The sequence below is a fragment of the Mus musculus genome, chromosome 2, assembly GCF_000001635.26.
Source record: "Mus musculus strain C57BL/6J chromosome 2, GRCm38.p6 C57BL/6J".
Classification (NCBI taxonomy): domain Eukaryota; kingdom Metazoa; phylum Chordata; class Mammalia; order Rodentia; family Muridae; genus Mus; species Mus musculus.
Genome location: NC_000068.7, coordinates 155,884,101 through 155,903,778, shown reverse-complemented (window position 1 = coordinate 155,903,778; position 19,678 = coordinate 155,884,101). Strand labels below are relative to the sequence as shown.

At 46.0% G+C, this 19,678-nt stretch overlaps 1 protein-coding gene across 10 annotated transcripts in view; it reads left to right on the top strand.

Annotated features, from left to right (window-relative positions):
* The window catches only part of Uqcc1 (ubiquinol-cytochrome c reductase complex assembly factor 1), an 83,425-nt gene that overhangs the window by 26,532 nt on the left and 37,215 nt on the right, over positions 1-19,678 (top strand). For 8 of the 10 annotated variants that reach the window (NM_001355442.1, NM_018888.4, NM_001355441.1 and 5 more), the window contains exons 6-7: positions 2,424-2,481; positions 16,562-16,670. In NM_001355442.1, coding sequence (NP_001342371.1) covers positions 2,424-2,481; positions 16,562-16,670 — 167 coding nt within the window. The remainder of the gene's footprint in view (positions 1-2,423; positions 2,482-16,561; positions 16,671-19,678) is intronic. The other 2 variants (XR_003953679.1, XR_003953678.1) reach the window with 1 other exon arrangement.

Genomic DNA, 19,678 nt, shown 5'->3' with positions numbered 1-19,678 from the left:
TTTCCAACCCAAGAACTGACTCTCCATCTGAGGAAATTGGACAGGCTCCTGGAGGTAGCTGGGAAGCCGTGATGTAGAGGTAGCCATTGGACAGACTGTCCTGTACAAACAGCCAGATTTCACTCTCCAGCTTGAAAGACAGACTTCCAAGAAAACCTTTCTTTTTAATGTTTTGTTCTAACATCCAAAAATGACCCAACTTGAGATCCGGGCTTGAGAGTTTCTCGGGGCTATTCTTGTTCTAGGCGGAGGGCGGCTGGCCGGCACTCAGATGGCATGGGTTTTAGTAGCTGGATGGCTGGTCAGGCCAGCCTCCAGCTCCCTCCTGCTGGGCTCAGAGAGGAAATCCACTTGACAGCTGCTGGGCACCACCCGGTAAGCTCACTCGAGATTTTTGGTGTCCTTTTGTGACAGACCTGGATTCAAAGCCTAGCCTTGCCTCTAGCTTAACGTGGTAGCTACCCATAGCTACTTGGCCTTCTGTTTCCTTATCTTAAAGTAGGTTTATGGTACTTCTTTCCTGCGTTGAGGTAAAGATTAAGAGAAATACTGTAAAAGATGATTAGCCTTGCACTGGGTGTGGAGTACGGCCGTTTCTCCACATTTTGGCATTAGAGAGCTTCTTGCGTAACAATCCACACACTGCAGATAGAGTCAGGGAAGTGTGAAGTTCATCTCAGGTACCTCACTTCGTGGGCTGTGTTTCCCTGATCCTTGATTCCACTGTCAGCTTTCTCACTGGCCACGTACTCGGGATGTTGGACAGATTTGTTGAGCTGCAGGCCGTGAAGCACTTATTACGCCTGGCCTGTTAGAAGCCCAGCCGCAGTGACCAGGGACTCCCTAATTAATGCTGACTGTGGTCCTCCCTCCTAGGGTCCTGCCCTGGGTGTTCACTCTTAGTGACCCTGGTTAACCATCACCTCACTGAACGCTGACTGGCAGAGGATACTTTGGGAGGTTTTTTTTTGGGGGGGGGGGCAGGGGAGTAGGGAGGGGTGGGCATAAGTTCTAGGCCTGCACTATCATGCCCGGCCTTACTCCTCCTCCTCTTTGTGAGTCGTCACTCCAGAAGACTGATCCTACCACAAGGGCTCACGTGCCCACTAATTCCCTCTCATTCATCCATCCTTCCTGCTCCTTGTCAAGCTTTGCTCCTTGTCACATAAGGAGGATGGAACGTCTAGTAGGGATCCCTTAGCTACTGGAGGGCTTTCTCAGATGTGTGAGGAAATGGATGTCTGAACTGAGACCTGGCTCGCAGGTTATAAACCAAGAGCTTAGTGTGTGTGATCCCTGGGGGCTGACATCTGGCCTTTGAAGTGGCTGCTGTCTGAGTCCCTGTTCAGTCCTAGCTCCTAAGAGTTCCACTTTTCTCTCTCCTGGCTATTTGGGTAAATCATTTGGCACATTCATGGCCATACCACATTGGATTGTCTTTACAAACTTGGAAACAGAGACCACAAGGCTTAACCTTTGCTGCAGGGCTCAAGTGATTACAGTAGCTGATGCGTAAGGGGAGCAGGAGAGGTGGTGTTTGCTTAGCATTTTAGACTTCAAGCCAGGAAAAGGAGAATAGCACAGAACTTCATGAGGTTGGAAGGAACGTAAGAGATCATGTCTGCCACATTGTGTCAAATGAGAAACTCAGAGGGAAGACACAGTCTGCTCAAGGTTGCTAGGCTACAGTCTGCTCAAGGTTGCTAGCCTATGGTCTGCCCAAGGCTGTAAGCCTACAGTCTGTCCAAAGTTGCTAGCCTATGATCTGCCCAAGGCTGCTAGGCTACAGTCTGTCCAAGGTTGCTAGGCTATAGTCTGTCCAAGGCTGCTAGGCTACAGTCTGCCCAAGGCTGTAAGCCTACAGTCTGCCCAAGGCTGTAAGCCTACAGTCTGCCCAAGGCTGCAAGCCTATAGTCTGTCCAGGGCTGCTAGGCTACAGTCGGCCCAAGGCTGCTAGGCTACAATCTGCCCAAAGCTGTAAGCCTATAGTCTGCCCAAGGCTGCTAGGCTACAGTCTGCCCAAGGCTGTAAGCCTATAGTCTGCCCAAGGCTGCTAGGCTACAGTCTGCCCAAGGCTGTAAGCCTAGAGTCGGCCCAAGGCTGCTAGGCTACAGTCTGCCCAAGGCTGCAAGCCTATAGTCTGCCCAAGGCTGCAAGCCTATAGTCTGTCCAAGGCTGCTAGGCTACAGTCTGCCCAAGGCTACAAAGCTGCAGCAAGGCTGGAGCTAGGAGGCTGGTTGTGTGCATCTGTTGCTCCAGCCTATGGTCTTACATTGTGTTTTTACTGATCTTTTCTACAAATGCATAATCAGAAATACCATACTGCCATGTATTTTAGCTGAACAATTCCCACCAGTGGTTAAAACAAGTCAGTATGCCTCCTCTGCGCCTTCACCTACTTACACTTCCCTGTTATTTCCTAGGGTGTCAGATGCCCGATACATTCAACTCCTGGTTTCTCATAACCCTGCTTCATGTCTGGTAAGTGAGGTCATCAAAGGCGTGCGTGCGTGCGCATGTGCGTGTGCGTGTGCGCGCGTGTGTGTGTGTGTATGTGTGTGTGTGTGCACGTGTGTGTGTGTGCGCGAGTGCTTTAAGATGTGGCTCTCCTTGGGTCTGATTATATAAATGGTACTTGTTCAAGCATGAAAACCTGTCCCTCTCATTTTCATAACTGGTGTCTGGAAGCACATTTTTATTAAAGGTCAAAGCATAAACCCAGAGCGAAACTAATATTTGTAATATTTTTTTTTAAAAGAACACCTAACCCCATGAATAATGCTATCAGTATCTCTAAGAGACTCTCTGAGGCTGGATGGAAAAGTCCTGTCCCTCAGCTGTTTTAGGAAAGTTCACATTTACGTAAAAGTGGTTTGAATTGTGAGAATCCGTGGTCATTTTCATCGCTGATCATCAGAAACCTATAACAAATTATACCACTGACATTTACACCCGTGCCTCTGAGTGTGCATGCAGGTTAGAGGCAAGCCAGATTTGTTGCATGTGAAAATATTTAACACCTTAAACAGTATATTTTTTCTTTTGCTGTGAAGTAGCCAAAAAAAAAAATCCATTTTTCATCTACTGTTACACAGCATTAAAGGTCAAAGGGGGAATAGGAGTCACTGAGGGGGGGCTGGGGGCACTGCCAGATCTTGGGAGAGTAAACTCTGGAGAACTGGTTACTATACTGACCACAGCGAGTGCTCCATGGAGCACGGGGGCGGCTGCCTGTCAAAGGGCCCTTGTTTGAACCCGCCTTTAGCTGAACCTCGCACCACAGGCCTGGCTACTGTATAAAGATGTTTGGTCCTGATAGTCTCTGCAGTGCCCCTCTTTCCAAACTCACTGAGTTTGGCTGAGGAGCCCAAAGGGGCAGTTTATGGATTTTTTTTTTTTATGAACCCTCTAAACCAGTAGTTTATAGAAGGGACACTATGCCCTGGGCACTTTGCTGGGTACTAGGGCTGGCTCTCAAAACCGGGGCCCAGTAAGGGAGAGAGGCCAGGTATAAGCTGTATTGCTAAGTTGGACAACGTGTGTGCTTCTAGGAGAGAAGAGTGCGCTCGGGCTGTTGGAGCCCTTCCTAGCGCTGCTCGTCATCAGGCAGATTCTGTGCTACTCGTCAGGAGGTTGAGAAGGCTCACTGTCTGCCTTTGGTGTCCACGGCGGGGGTTAAGCACGGGGTGCAGGGAGGGATACTGGATACATTGAGAAGAAAACTACTTTTTTTAAGAGTGAGGACTGGATGGTAGAATTACTCATTGGGAAGGCGGGAGGGTTGCGAGAAGGCTAAGCTGTCCCCAGAGGAGCTCAATGATAATATTCAGAGCCTGTATGAAAGACTCTTTATTGCCCATATAGCTAGAGGTATCCGAGTGGGAGAGGGAGTGGATGGCAAAATAAAATATATAATCCCTGTGACCACATCCCAAGGTCAATGCCTGACTAATAGCCGAGAGTACCTTGAAATTACTTAGATTTCTTTAAACTTTCCAAACTGTGTCTGCTCAGCTCTTCTTGCTGAAGGTAACTCTTTTAGAGGAGTGGGGTGTCCCAGCACCAGCTAAGTAGAAGGGGGTGGGGGGGCTTCTGTTTTTTTGTCTTTCTCCAGCCCTGTCCTTGGTCTTACTATCTAGATAGGGTTTTTTGTATTTTTTTTTAAGTCTTTATTTACAGATGGTTGTGAGCCACCATGTGATTGCTGGGAATTGAACTCAGGACCTCTAGAAGAGCAGTCAGTGCTCTTAACCACTGAGCCATCGCTCCAGCCCCTAGATAGGTTTTTGGTAAAATGTCTTGGCCCTTTTTTATTGGACTTAGCAAATCCTTGTCAAGGACCTACTGAGTGTTTGGGATCGTGAGGTGCTGGAGAGAAGGCTGTGATACGGTTCACACGTTTAAGAAACTGGTGGGCCTTGAACACGGTTGTCTATGGTAGATGATAATGAAATGCCTGGCTCAAAGCCCACAGAAAAGCTGCGGAAGCACAAAGGTAGACTACTACTCAGTGGCAGGAGGGAGGTACCAGACCCACAGAACTCGGAGTATTTCAAGGCAGCCAATTGGCTGAAGTGTTTGGGGTAGGTTTGTGGAGGAATCTAGTCAAAGGATCATCACAAAAGTGGTTTGGGCCCAGTTGAGTTGTGATCTTCTGAGAACTGGGGACTCCCACTCCTAAGGGGTAAAAAACAGAAGAGGGGTGGATGTACCCAACAAGTCTGTAGGAACATTAGGTTCTTCTAGTCCTGTTCTCTTGGCTCTGAGATCCCAGGGTATAAACTGAGGGGCAGCCAAACTCCGACTGAGAGTGCAGTACAGAGAGACACTGCAGGAGCACAGTTGAATCACCTCTTGGAGTGGCAGCTGTGAGGGAGGAGGTGGGGAAACATGGAGGGACAGAAGCTTAAGAAGCAATCATAAGGAAGGACAAATCCCTACCAAACCAAACCACACCAGACAGACGCTTAGTAAATGAAAGTATCCTGATGGGAGCCTTTCCAGAATGTTTGTCTGGGTCCAATAGGCGATTGTCATCCCTAGCTGCTGGGTCCTTGTCGGCAGGCGAGATAGGAACGGGATGCTAGCAATCCTGTACATTGACGATGGTCCGCTTCTCCTGTCTGCTCTCGCTTCATAATTTTCTGTGGGTTGAGATTTAAGGCCGCAGACGCCCTTCTGTCCTTTGCTAGTTGTGTATTCAGTGAGCCTGCTGTGGCACTGACCGTGTGTCTGTTGTCTCTGCTGAACACGGTCAGTATTGACTGCAGCTGCTGGGAAAGATGCTGTTGTTGTCACCCAGCATCCCTCCATGGGCTTGGTAAACAGCCTTCCTTCTCCCAGCCAGCCACTGGGAGTCCAGTCAGGTGGCTGGACCAGAGACCTGGAAGCTCATCTTGCCTGTCCTTCATTCATTTCCCCTGGTCAGTCATTCCTTACTTAGCTCAAACTCTTTTGACCCTGAGATAACAGTAACAAATGAATTTACTTTGAAACCAGTACGCATGCTCACATGGGATGCAAACATATAAAGCTTGTTTTTACAATGTCAGGAAATGCCTGGTATTTCCTATTGTATTTGGACTAATGTTAGCTAGTAGTTGAAAGTTTAACCCACCAAATTGATTTCACCAGAGTGCAACCCCCAGTCCCTGATTTCCTCCTTTGCTCTCAAGTTTCTGAGCATGCCATTCACGTCCTAGAAGAAGCCGCCTGTACCTTGACTGCTCTTGTCTCTGCCATCGTGCAGTGCCGTGGCCTTTACCCTACTCACTACTGGACAACTCTTGGTTTCCCTCAGTATGTAATTAAAGCATTATGTTCATTATAAAGCCTTCCCCTCCCATCTGAAAGCCGTTCTTCTGTGACTCTTTGGTAGGTTTAAACAATTTTAAGTTTAAAAAGTGGATATATAAAAACATAAAAATTATACATGTCAGTGGGGGCTGTGCAATATTTTGATACCTACATATGTGCATTGCATGATTTGTGTTTGGACATGTGTCTGTCTGCATGTGGCTTTTGTGTGCAGAGGCCAAAGAAGGGTGTCAGGTGGCCTGCTTCATCACTCTGCCTTAATAAAGATTGAACAACTCAGCTGCGTGGTGATGGTGGTGGTGGCGGTGGCGCAGGCCTTTAATCCCAGCGCTCAGGAGGCAGAGGCAGGAGGGTCTCTGAGTTTGAGTGAGCTCCAGGACAGCCAGGGCTACAGAGAGAAACCCTGTCTTAAACAACAAAACAAAAACCAAGCAATAATCATAGAGCTGCAGGGGTTTATAGCCCCATAGGAAGAACAGCAATATCAACCAACCAGAGCTCCCAGGGACTAAACTAGGATCAAGGAGTACACATGGAGTGACCCATGGCTCCAGCCATACATATAGCAGAGGATGGCCTTGTTGGACATCAATGGGAGAAGAGGCCCTTGGTCCCGTGAAGGCCGATGCCCTAGTGTAGAGGAATTCAAGGGCAGGGAGGCAGGTGTGGGTGGGTGGGTGGATGGGGGCACACCCTCATAGAAGCAGGAGGAGGGGAGATGGGATAGGGAGTTTCTGGGGGGGGGTGAATCAGGAAAGGGGATAACATTTGAAATGTAAATAAATAAAATATCCAATAAAAAGGTTAAAAAGAGGAAAAATTATTATTTATATATGAGCCATCTCTTTAAGTCTCAGCCTCTCTCTCTCTGCCCCCCCCCCATCATTTTGTAATGTTTAAATTACAGTCAAGTTATAAATGCTCTCATTTGTTGTTTCACTGTGAAAGTTTTTGAAATTCTGGAAGCCAGGTCCCCTGCAGAATCGATATGCGCACTTCAATGCTGAGCTCTGCACAGAGTAAATCTTATCCCAGCCACATTGTAAGTGGTAAAAAGGTTGGTGCTTGGAGTGAAGGCGTGGAAATGACGTAACTACTTCTTATGTGTGTAGCACACATGCACAAAAGGACCCTGAAGCCGCTTCCTGGAAACCCAGAAGGCAGTTTTCAAAGCCACGTCTCTACTTCAGTTCCCTTGTTTACACGAGGAGGGATGGTTCTGGTGATCTGATGACATTTGTCACAAGTCACTTTATGTCCCACATAACAATGAAGAATCTGAGACAAACCCAAAGCTGACTCTGTGAACGGGAATGCCCTAGTGTTTCTTCTTGGTGACCAAGGGACAGGGGTCTCTTTTTCTGAATACAAATAATGACAGAAATGACTTTTCCACGACTAGCTCTACAGTGAACGCTGCTTTTCTTGGCATTCACTGTGTCCCAGAAAGCCCTGGAGACAGTAGGTGCTTAGGAACTGCAATCCTTGATTTCAGGGGCCCAGAGCCAGAGGATGGGCCTGAACTGTTAGGAGAGTCAGAAGTAACTTGTAAAGATGTTTTAAGTGCCAAAGCAAGATGGAGAGTGAACATTAGGGGAGCCAGGTAAGACTCTTATAAAGAAGAAAAGGAAGTAAGGTATGGACTAGAAAGGGTTTGGAAAACATACCATCCACATCCCAGTCCAGCTAGGGAACTGGCCTGGCAAGCGTTGGCAGCATCTGCCAGGGCCGCTTTAAAAGCGCCCTTGCAGTTTTGATGTAGCTGTGGGCATCTGGGCTCCTGCTGACTCCAGCAGCTTCAGACCTGCTATATATGGTGTGCCCTGGAGCTGTGTACAGCTCCTTTCTCCTTCCCCCAGCCAGAGGCTGCGCTCACACATCTACACACATAGGTTGTTGAGTTCCTTTTTGTTTAAACCAAAGACCCACGCACAAGCGTTTCATCAGCACACTTGACCTTCAGTGCCCTGGTACTTGCCAGCCAAGACCTTGATCTTAAGGATCTGGTTTCGAGCCATATGTAGCTTATGGTAGTTCACGTCAGGTGAGGTGCTTTCAGGAAGCATTTTGATTTGCTTTCTTTTGCCACAGATGAATCTGGTGGCTACCGTGCTCCCCCTAGAAAGCTTAGAGACGAAGTTTAGGAGACTAGATATAGATAACCATGCACATAGCCCCAGGAAAGGGTCAGTGTGCCAGCTCACCAATATATAAACCACTCCTTAGCAAACAAAGGGGCTGAGTGGCCACGTTGGCATCTCTCTCGTGGCCTCAGTGGATGGCATAGTAAGGCAAACAAGCTCTAAAAAAATCCCACTTGAGATTCGTTTATAGCTGTCAGTGTGGCAGACCTGTGCGCATGCCCACTGGTTATGGAGTTCAGAATCACATCCTCTCAACAGTAGACTTGGTCGAACCAGGCCAAATTCCAAACATGGTTGTGTGAGACAGGATGTTCAGAGCTGCCAAGATGTGGCAGGAGATCAGCCTTAAGTCACAGGATTCTACCCTCTCGGCTGATGCTGGGAAGAGCCATGGCCGCTCTTCTTGGCTCGAAGAGAGAGGAGGCTCTTGCTCTTTTGACTGCAGACAGGGACGCTCTCTCGCAGGAAGAGGCTGCTGAGCTGGGCCTCACTGAATTGAAGGAATAGTGTGAGATGTGAGAGACACTGGCCTGGGGAAAGCTCAGCTGGTGTCAGCTCCTCTCTTCTCCGCTGTGTGACCTTAAGTTACGTAAGCACATGAAAGGCAGAGAGCTGGACTGGATAAACAGTTGTGTAAATAGAGGCAGGTGACGGGTACCGATGCATCGGGTCTTCTACTGTAGAGCCTGTCTCTGGGCTGGCCTTCTACAGAGACTGGGGAGCCGTCAGAGGAAGGCTTGAACTCTCCTGTTTTTCTTTACTTTGCTAGTTGGGTTCTTCGCCTTCCTTATATGTAAAAGAGATCAGGATTATTTATGAGGCCCTGGAATCACTGAGAGACAGGGATAGTGCTGAGGCTTATAACCTCAATAATAAATTGCAGGTTTAAGAGCATCAGCAACTGTGGGAGGAGCGTGTCGGCTTGCTGTAGAGCAGCGCAGCTCGCAGCCCAGCTCACAGCCTAGCTCCCAGATCAGCCTAGCTCCCAGATCAGCCTGCATTTGGAGTAGGTGCTCACGAAGACTTGCTAAACATGTGATTAATTAATACATGAATTTTATTGTTACTTTCTTTTTAATGTTTATTTTTGCATTCGTAAGGGTCATTTTTGTTTGAGTCTGTAAGCCTTCCCTCCCCCAAAGAGCCCTTTTCAACATTTAACCTAGGACCAGGGTGTGGTGGTACAGGGCTGTAATCCCAGCTCTTTGGAAGCAGAAGCAGCAGGATCAAGGCGTTCAAGACGGGCCTGAGCCGCACAACCCCCTCTAAAAGAAAGAATAAGGAAAAACAAACAAAATACCAGTTAACATGAGTGCTTAGTCTAAGGATTAATTATTAATCCAATTACGTATTGTATTGAGCTGTTTGGTTTTGTGTAAACGTAATTTTCAGTATTCTCCAAATTGGCTCGCACTGACTCTTCTCATACAGTGAGGGTGTGGCCTGTGTTAGCTTTGTCTTAGACCCTAGGTCATCTAGTCATTAGATGAGACATTTTGAATTTGTTTCATTAATTTTACTTTCTCTTTGGGCCTCACTTGGTTGCTTTAATCTGTTCTGTCAATCTTCTGGTGGCGAGGGGCGATTCATCTACGTTTGTGCTTTCTGAGGCAGGGTCTCCCCTGTGTATCCTGGGCTGCCCTCAAATTCATGGTGTCCTCGCCTCAGCCAGTGCTGGAGTCACAGGCTTGCAACATTATGCCAGGCTATATCTTTATCTTTAGTAAAATTTGGTTTCTTCCTTTCTAGGAGTGGCTTTTGTTTTACAGGTAAGCCCGTGTCAGCGTAAGCATCAATCCCTTCCAGTGTGCTGTTTTCATTTAGATTTTAGATTTTTTTTTAAAATTAGGTATAGGGTAGGGAGGAGCTGTGCACATCTGTATATATCATCACCTGTGTACCTGGTGCCCTCAGAGGTCAGAGGACATTGGATCCCTGGAACAGGAGTTACAGGTGATTGTGAGCCCCTGAGTGAGCTCTGAGAGTCTCTGAGAGTCGAAGCCCGGTCCTCTGCAAGAGCAGCTGTGTTACTAACCATTGAGCATTCTCTCCAGTCCTCCAGAATGCTGCTTCTAGTGTGATGCTAGTCTTAAAACTATGCCCTGAGTGGATTAAAGGGAAAACAGAGCCAGTAGATTCTGGAAGGTTTGTTCTGGTCGTTGAGTAAGCCAAGCAAACTTCCATGTAATTCTAGGTGCCGGTCTCAGTGTTGACACTGGGTTTGTAACATTGGGTGGATTATGCTCCAGACGTGGGGGTTTTTTCTTTCTTCTGTATGTTCTGACAGGAAAACCCATTCTTGCCTCGGTTTCTTTTTTTTTTTTTTTTTTTTTTTTGGTTTTTCGAGACAGGGTTTCTCTTTATAGCTCTGGCTGTCCTGGAACTCACTTTGTAGACAGGCTGGCCTTGAACTCAGAAATCCACCTGCCTCTGCCTCCCAAGTGCTGGGATTAAAGGCGTGCGTCACCACGCCTGGCCTTGCCTCGGTTTTGTAAGGAGATTTGCTGTGGAGTTTATATTGAGTGGTGCTTGCGTGGGTCACAGATCCGTGGAGCGAGTTTGGTGTGGTGTTTTAGGAGTGATTTGGTTTTCTCTCGTTGACAGCCTTCAACCCACATTTTCTAAACCATTAGGAACGCCAACATTTTAACGATAGAGGTTTAAAGCAAACGTCACTGTTTACATTTCTCTCGAGGCAGTGCAGTCTTGTATTTCCAGCCAGACAATGAAAGAATTCCTCCATGTTGTCACTCTCCAGCCTTGGTGATGTTGATATTTAATTGTAAGCATGGAGGCTGGGAGGAAGAGTTAGCCTCCCAGTGTCTCAGCTGTTGAATACAGGCGTATTCATCTGTCTCACCAGCTGCTGAGTACAGGTGTGTTCATCTCACCAGGTCTTCCTCCCAGTGCCCCAGCACTGTCTGCTTAGCCTACAGAAAGCCAGACTTCTTTAGCACGACATTTCAAAGCCACCCACCCATGACTTCTCTGGCTTCACTTCTTAGCTTCTTATACTCTATCAGCCACAAATCGAGGAAGTTGTTCCTTCAACAGGTACGGACGTCTCCCTTGGCCCTACCTTTGTTCCCATGTTCCATCTCTTTGGAAGCCTTTTTTGTTTTGTTTTGTTTTGTTTTTGTTTTTCCGAGACAGGGTTTCTCTGTATAGATAGCCCTGACTGTCCTGGAACTCACTCTGTAGACCAGGCTGGCTTTGAACTCAGAAATCCGCCTGCCTCTGCCTTCCAAGTGCTGGGATTAAAGGCGTGTGCCACCGCCGCCCAGCTTGGAAGCCTTTTACCGTTTGTTCTGTCTTCACTTCAGCTCGTCCTTCCAAGGCTCATGTATGTTTCCTTTCCCATCAAGTTTTCTCAGATCCCATTCAGACCTCCTCCTCCTTCCTCCTCCTCCTTTTGCCTCTTCTGCTTCTTCTTCCTCCTCCTCCTCTTCCTTCTCCTCCTCCTCCTCCTCCTTTTCTATGTAAGCGTTCTATCTTTACACACCCAGAAGAGGGAATCAGATCCAATTATAGATAGTTGTGAGCCACCATGTGGTTGCTGGGAATTGGACTCAGGACCTCTAGAAGAGCAATCAGTAAATACCCTTAGCCACTGAGCCGTCTCTCCGGCCTGAGAGTTCCTTCATTTTCTATGTATGACCTTTTGAGCCCAGCGGCCCATTGAGCTGCTCATTGTCTTACAATGGCTATAGAACAAGCTGTTCTGTGAAACCCCAACAACCTCACCTCATGTTGATATAGTTAAAAGTTTATGATCTGAAAAAAAATCTGTGCCTTTTAAACCTCAGTGGGCAGGTGTATTAACAGACTACAGGATTTTCAAATAAATGAAGAATTCCATTACCTCACTGTTGCTGTTGATGAATTAGCCTCCTATGACACTTAAGCATCAAAACACTGCATCTTTTCAGGTGAGAGGCTGACAAGAACAAATTAATTTATTTAAAAAGTACTATTGAACCTTACCCAGTGCATTTCTGCTGTGCAGTGTGCTCTCTATCCCGTGCCCAGCCTTTTCACGGCCTGTTTCATTATCATCTCCAAGTCTCATTCATATCTTAGGTACTGTCTGGGTTCAGAGGTTAAAAGTTAGAATGAAATTGCCAATAGATCCATTTGAGGTCGATAGTGAACCTCTGGTTGGAAAGCTGCAGGCTCTGGGTCTGGAGAGATGGCCCTGAAGTTAACAGCAGATACAGCTTAGTCAGAGGATCTGAGTTTGGTCCCCAGCATTCAACTTGGGCTGCTCATACCTTCCTCTAACTCAGCTCCAGGGAACCCAGTGCCTTTGATCTCCAAGGGCATTAAGTTCATATGCACATACCCAGACACACACACACTTAAAAATAAATCTTAAATTAAAAAAAGCTGGATGTTCACCAGACATTTATTCTTTTATGAACAGATTTTGAAGTTGTCCATTCTATTACTTAAATCTTTACATTCTTTCCTGCTGGACAGTTTTTACTTTAAGTAAATCTTTCGCTTTGGCCCAACCTCTGGTTTTGATTTTAATATTTGAATAGATAAATTTAGGGCCCTTCTCCTGTTTTCTCCAAGTTAGATATTCTTTGGTCTCTTTCTCTCATTCATGTACATATATATATATATGTATGTATGTATGTATGTATATATATATATAATTTATTTACTTATTCGTGTGTGTATTTCGTCTAAATTGAGATCATCAGGATTGTGTGGCCAGTGCTGATCCACCTTGCCAGTATGTTCTTCGATCTTTTTTTTTCCTCTTTTTCTCTTCTCTTAATTTTATTATTTATTTATTTATTTATTTATTTATTTATTTATTTATTTATTTTCGAGACAGGGTTTCTCTGTGTAGCCCTGGCTGTCCTTGAACTCACTTTGTAGACCAAGCTGGCCTCGAACTCAGAAATCCGCCTGCCTCAGCCTCCTAAGTGCTGGGATTAAAGGCGTGTGCCACCATCGCCCGGCTTTTAATTTTATTTTTAGTTGGCCTATCATACATTTTTATATATTATATAGTATTTTGACACATGTGCATTGTGTTACAATCAAACCATTGTCATTAACATGCCCACCATCTCATGTGCTATTTCTGCAGTGAGAATATTCAAACTACACCCCCTTCTAGCTGTCTTCAGATATACTACACTGTCGTTAGCTGTAGACTGAGAATATTCGCGCACTCCCCCCCCTTCTAGCCTACACTGTTGTTAGCTGCAGTCCCACTACTGCTCAGTAGAACAGACGTACTCTTTAATATGACTGGAAGCACTTGTCTCTTGAGATAAAGTGTTCAACATTAGAATCAGTAGATGCTGCTGTACCAAGCCGATTTGGAGTCTTGCTTTGCACACTGGGTACGTATTTTACTATCTAAAGCCTGTTAATTTGGGGTCAGTATCACTATTGACTTGCATTGAGCGTCTCCTAGTACTTCCCTTCCTCCCTCCCTCCCTCTGTCCCTCCCCCACCCCCAAAGGCTCTTTCACACAGGTGGTTGTGACTCGCATATCCTGGACCTCTGAGGCTTTATTTGCTAGACATAATTGTGTACAGGGCCTTGTGTTCTCCCTGCTCAGAGTCTTGTGAGCTGCGGTCTACTGAGATAGACTGTGGAGATATTTTTGGTTCATGGTTGGGTCATGTAACATTTGTTCTCTTGCCGAGCTTGTCATCTGCCCATTTGATAAGTATGTCCCCCCCTCCCCAATTTAGTCATGGAGACATTGAGACAGATTGGACTGAAATCATCCCATTGTTGCTTGTAGATTTTTCTTTTACAAAGGAGAGTAGTGAGACAGGGTCTTGTTCTGTAGCTCATGCTGGCTTTGAACTTCCAATTCTCTTGCCTCTACTTCCTGTCTACTGGGATTTGTATGTATGTGTCCTAAGAGCCTGCTCCAAATAGGAACCTGTCTAGTTGCTTTGCCTTACCTTGCCTTGCCTTGCCTTCCTTTCCTTCTTTTTTTTTCTTTCCTCCTCCCACCCCCAGACAGAATCATGCTATATAGACCAGGCTGGCTTTGAATTTACAGAAATCCTCCCGCCTTTGCTGGAACTAAAGGCAGATGCCACTACTCCTGGCTGATTTTCCTTTAAAGATTTATTTTATTTGTGTATATGTGTGTGAGTGCCTAAGGAGGCTGGAGGAAGAGGGTGCTAGACCCCTCAGAGCTACAGTTACAGGCCACTGTCAGCCACTCAGCGTAGGTGCTGGGGACTGAACTCGGATTCTCTGCAATAGCAGTAGATGCTTGCTGCTAGGGGCAGTGGGTGAATGAGAAGTGGTCAGACAGACACCTGTACAGTGGAGCTAATGCAATTGCTGCCTACACTGTCTGGAACCTCAGCTCCATGGGGAAGAGGCTCACTGGTCTTGGTAGGAAGCTTGTGGTCCTGCAGTCTCAGGACGTTTGGGAGGAGGAAGCTGCAGCTGCTAGTCTTTGTCTTTGTGCATACCAGTAATCATCTAAACTTTGACTCCCAAGCAAAGCTTTGCCATTTCTCTTGGGCCTGGGCCTGGGTCACATGGGTAACGGCTTTACCAGTTTTCCTAATGGGTCTGAGACTTTGTTCATCCTCAAGATACGGCCATGCTCCTGTCAGAGTACACATTCACCCCGGACCTCACTGACGTGGGGCGTCCTCAGATCCCCACTCGCTCACTTAGCTGCCGAGCCTTCTCTCCAGCCCCTTGCAGTTGCTTTTAATGGGCAGGTTCTGCACGGAGAGAGACTTGACAATGTAAATAAGATATTCTGTAACTATAACAGGAATTGTCCTTCAGTCTGCTCCAGTCACTTGGCACCTAGTTCAAAGCACCAGAATTCAGTTTGGTCATAAGAATAACGTTGGGGATACTTTGAAAAGTTAGTAACCTTGAATATATTCTTTTTCATAATTAAATACAATACTTTAAAAAGTTTCATTATTTTTATTATTTTTATTTTTTTATTTTTTTTTGGTTTTTTTGAGACAGGGTTTCTCTATATAGCTCTGGCTGTCCTGGAACTCACTTTGTAGACCAGGCTGGCCTCGAACTCAGAAATCCTCCTGCCTCTGCCTCCCGAGTGCTGGGATTAAAGGCGTGACCACCACGCCCGGCTTCATTATTTTTAGTTATGTGTGTGTGCACATGTGTATGGTACATGTGAGTGTTGTTGATATTCAAGGAGGCTGGAAGCCTCAGATCCCCCTAGAGTCTGAGTTATATTCTGAGTTGTGAGTATTCTGATGTGGGTGCTGGGAACCGAACATTGAATTTGGGTCCTTTGGAAGAGCAGGATGTGCTTTTAACTATTGAGCCATCTCTCCCACAACTGAATATATTTTTAAGTTAATAAAAATGACAAAATTCTTGCTGGGTGATGGTGGTACATACCTTTAGTCCCAGCACTCAAGAGGCAGAGGCAAGTGGATCTCTTGAGTTTGAGGTTGAGTCCTGTCTGGTCTACATAGAGTTCCAAGACACCCAGGACTACATACTGAGAGCCAATCTCAAAACAAGGCAACAAACAAACAAAAACAAACCTGATCTTTACTGTCAATGGAAGTCACATCTAGTGGGAGACTGGTTTGGTCATTATAGAGATGTGATTGTAGTATTCTTGGTGTCTATGTGCTGAACAGATATTACCCAAGACAAGTGGACAGGAGACACAGATACAATGGAAGAGTTTCTACATTTCTAATTACATTCTTAAAGTAAAAGGAAAAAATGAAAGTGGTTTTGAAAAGAGTGTTAGGTTTTTACTGTGGGGGTGGGATGGGCGTTGCATGCATATGAATATACACACACCCACGTGTGAGACCAGAGGAAGGTGCTATGCTCCTTCTTCTATTGCTCTGCTGAAGCTCATGGTTTGGGCAAAGCCAGCTGACCAGTGAGCTCTCTGGAGCACATTGTCCCCAGCCCCAGTATAACAGTCACAGGCATGCTAGCCACACGTGTCTCTTTATTTGGGCCCTGGGATTCTAACTCCATTCTTCATGTTTATAGAGCAAATGCTCTTACCTACTGAGCCATGTCCTTGCCCCTGAAACTGATTCAATGCTAGACTTTATTTAAACTTATATTTTAATGTGACAGCAATATCAAACATGTAATTTTTTTCTTACTCTGTCTTTGAAATCCTTGGACTAGCCATATTTCAAGTGCTCAGTAGCCATAAGTAGCTGGTGACTACTGCACTGAGCAGAAAAATTCTTTGCCCACATTTTAAAATTCTATAGTAGTGAACAAATATCTTCCCTGGCTGAATGGAGAATTCAGATTTGACCGTCCTCTAACAGCCACGTGGGAGGCCTTCCACGTCTGAGGGAAGCATCTGAGGTAGCCTCATCTGTGCAGTGCTTACACTATCATATGCACTGTGCAAGCCTTTTCCAAACTGCACACTTGAGATGGACTTTTTTTTACAGTGCCTGTGTCATAGGTGTCTTAAAGCTGTAGCTTTAATATAGTGTGGATATTAACGACAATAAGGTCACTCCTGCATTTCTGATTCGTTGTGCTGTGCTAAAATCCCTCCTGTGTGAACTGTGTGAATTCATGGAACATGTGGTTACCCAGCGACTGTTTTGCTTCCACTCAGGATGTGTCTAGTCCGAATGAAGCAGGAAGGCCGGACTGGGAAGTACATGTGCCGGATCATAGTTCATTTCATGTGGGAAGATGTGGAGCAGCGCGGCCGCGTCATGGGGGTGAGTGCTTCCCCAGGTGCTGCCACGGCAGAATGGCTGAGCCAAGCCTGGGGTTCTTTCAGCTTTAGGATAGATTTGCCTTTGGAATTCTGTGAAATGTTGCCTAACGCCAGAGAGGCGGCTCAGCTATAGTCACCTTTTTTTGCCTCTTGGAAGCTTGACATACCACGGATACTTTATGGGTTTGTGCACATTATTGTGGTTTGTCGGTATGAGGACATCTTGTATACAGAAGTGGATAGAATTCTGGTGATGCGGAGGACGGAGTGGGGAGCCAGATAGTAATCTAGCTGAAGGACACTGCCTTTGACATTGCTTCAATATTTGAATTAGTTCCCCTTTTACATTAGTTCTTTGATTGGTCGGTTGGTTGGTTTTGATTTTCTTTAGACATGGATTCATGTACCTTATGAATTCCTGATTCTCCTGCCTCCATCTAAGTGCTAGGGTTATAGGCACATACCCCCATACCTGACCCTCTAGGTTAGTCCTTATGGGAAGATCCTGGTACGAAGGGCGGTAGTCCTCAGGGATTAAGGAAAATTCTGGCCACTAGCTACCTAGAATATTTTGCCCAAGTATCCATTAAAAACGAATATCTTAGTAAATTCAGTAATTAGCCTGAGAAAAGAGAATATGGATCATGCAAGTATGAGCATACTTGCTTGTGTGTGTGTATATATGTGTGTGCACACACATGTGGATGTGTGTGTAAAATGACTGCTCGCTATAGGATATATGTAGTACTGGGTTTTATGCATGTTTGCTTTGTTCTACATGATCTCAGTTTTGTGTGCGTTCATACAACTCTCTTTTTTCAATCACATCATGTTCACGGTCTATCCATGCTGAGTGACTAGCTGACTGTCATTGTCCCTGTCTTCACACGCTCCCCCACTGTTGTCTGCTAACCCCATGCACTTTTTCTTTGAGACTTATATCCTGCATGTAGGTGGCGGTCTCCTCCTGAAAACCTCTGGGTCCCTTTGGGTTGAGGGTTTTCTCATATCTTTGAAGGAATTGTAGTGTAGGAGGTGTAGGAAGCCTGCCTGGGTTTGCCTTTAAGTATCTTTATGGACATTAGCATGACGCTCTATAGGAATAGCGTGGCAGTGGCCTTTCCATTGATTCTGAGAAAATGAAAGACCAGTTGTACCTGCGGTCATCACATCTGCCTTGAAATCACGATTGAGATCTCTATGTATTAAAGTGTGTGTGTTCCTGAGTGTATGTATGTGTTCTACACGTATGCAGGAGCTCAGGTTGGTCAGAAGAGAGAGGGTGTTGGGTCCCTCTGTTCCCTTTCCCAGATAGTTAGGAGCCAACATGTGGGTGCTGGAAGTGAACCCAGATCCTCTTCGAGAACCACTGAGCCGTGTCTCTGGTCCCTGCTGAGCTCTCATTATATCCGCCTTGGTTCTCGTGTCATTTCTCCTCCGTCCTGCCCGGCTTTCTTTGCTGTCCAGAGGGAGGTCAGCAGACTAAGTGACTCAGACAGCTGGGTCTCTTACGTCCTCGAATGTTTACTGCTCACTGTGGCAGCACACACTGGATTCAGAGCAGTGTTGGCATTTCAAACCACCCTGCTAATGATGACCAGTAACACCCTCTGGCCAGCCAGAGCCTGCGCCGGCTGCCAGGCGTTGCGTTACAGGCTCTTCCATTAGATGAACCTGTTTTGCTTATCTCTGTTGACTGAACTCTGCCGGTAGTGAGACCACCAGGACCATGTGAGCCACAGCTGTCCTATCCCAAATAGCCTAATAATCCAGAAATTGCTGACTTCTGGACCACAGGAATTTTTTAATTACACCCTCTCCCACAGATTTTCTCTGCCACATTTAACAGCAGTTGACACTGTGAGCCTTCTCCGTGGTGCTTTGTGTCTAATCTCCCTCCGACCCCATTGTAAGCTTTATGAATGCAGGAAGCTGTCTTGCTCTATTTTTTGCTTAGGTGGTAACATCAGAGGGATAAATAGGATGAGTTGAGTTGAATGAGTGCATAAATTAGACCTCCACCTTTGGTATAATCAGTGAGTTTGTTTGAGACAAGGCCTCATTAGGTAGACCAGGCTGGCCTAGAACTTACTATGTAGACTAGGCTGGCCTTGTATTCACAAAGATCCACCTTCATTTGCCTCCCAAGTACTGGGATTAGAGATGTACATCACTATGTTAATATATTCTATTTTAAGATAACTCATTAGATAAATGCTACTTAACTCTTTCCTTTCTGATACTGTTCTATAGGAGTCTTTAATTTTTCTTCTCTATCTTGTCCACTTGGATTATTCTAGAGAGTGTGCCATCCTATATGGTGGTACAGTGCCCCTCTTAGTGTACCTACAGTTTATCTGGGGTCTTGATAAAGAACCAATGTGATTTGTTAAGTTTCTGACCAGACCCATAGAATCTACTCTCCCCCCCACTCCTTCCCTCTCTCCCCCTCCCCTTCCCCTCCCTCCTTCCTTCTCTCCCTCCATCCCTCCCTTCCTTCCTCTCTGTCTCTCTTTCCCTCTATCTCTCTTTTTCAGAGTGTTTCTGGCTGGCCTTGAACTCACTATGTAACTCAGGATGGCCTTAAACTTTGGATCCTCTTACCTCCACCTCCCAAACGCAGAGGTTGTGGGTGTGCACCATCCCACCTTGCTTTCTGTTGTGCTGGGAATGAACCCAGCGTGCTACACACCAACTGAGCCATATCCTCAGTCGGGAGCCTTTCCTCTCCATTGCCTTGTTCTTTCACAGGATCTCTTATAACCCAGACTGACCTTGAACTCACTGTATAGCCAAGGATGCCCTTGGATTTCTGGGCCTTTTGTTTCCACATCCCAAGTTGTGGAGTTACAGACATCCACATCACATCCAGTTTAGAGTGTCTAGTTTTCTAACAAGTTTCCAGGTTATGCCTGTGTTAATAGGGGTGTGGAAGGTGGCAACCATACTTTAAATAGCAAGATATTAGTAATTTCCTTAGTACAAGCTCCTACATTACCTTCATAATGA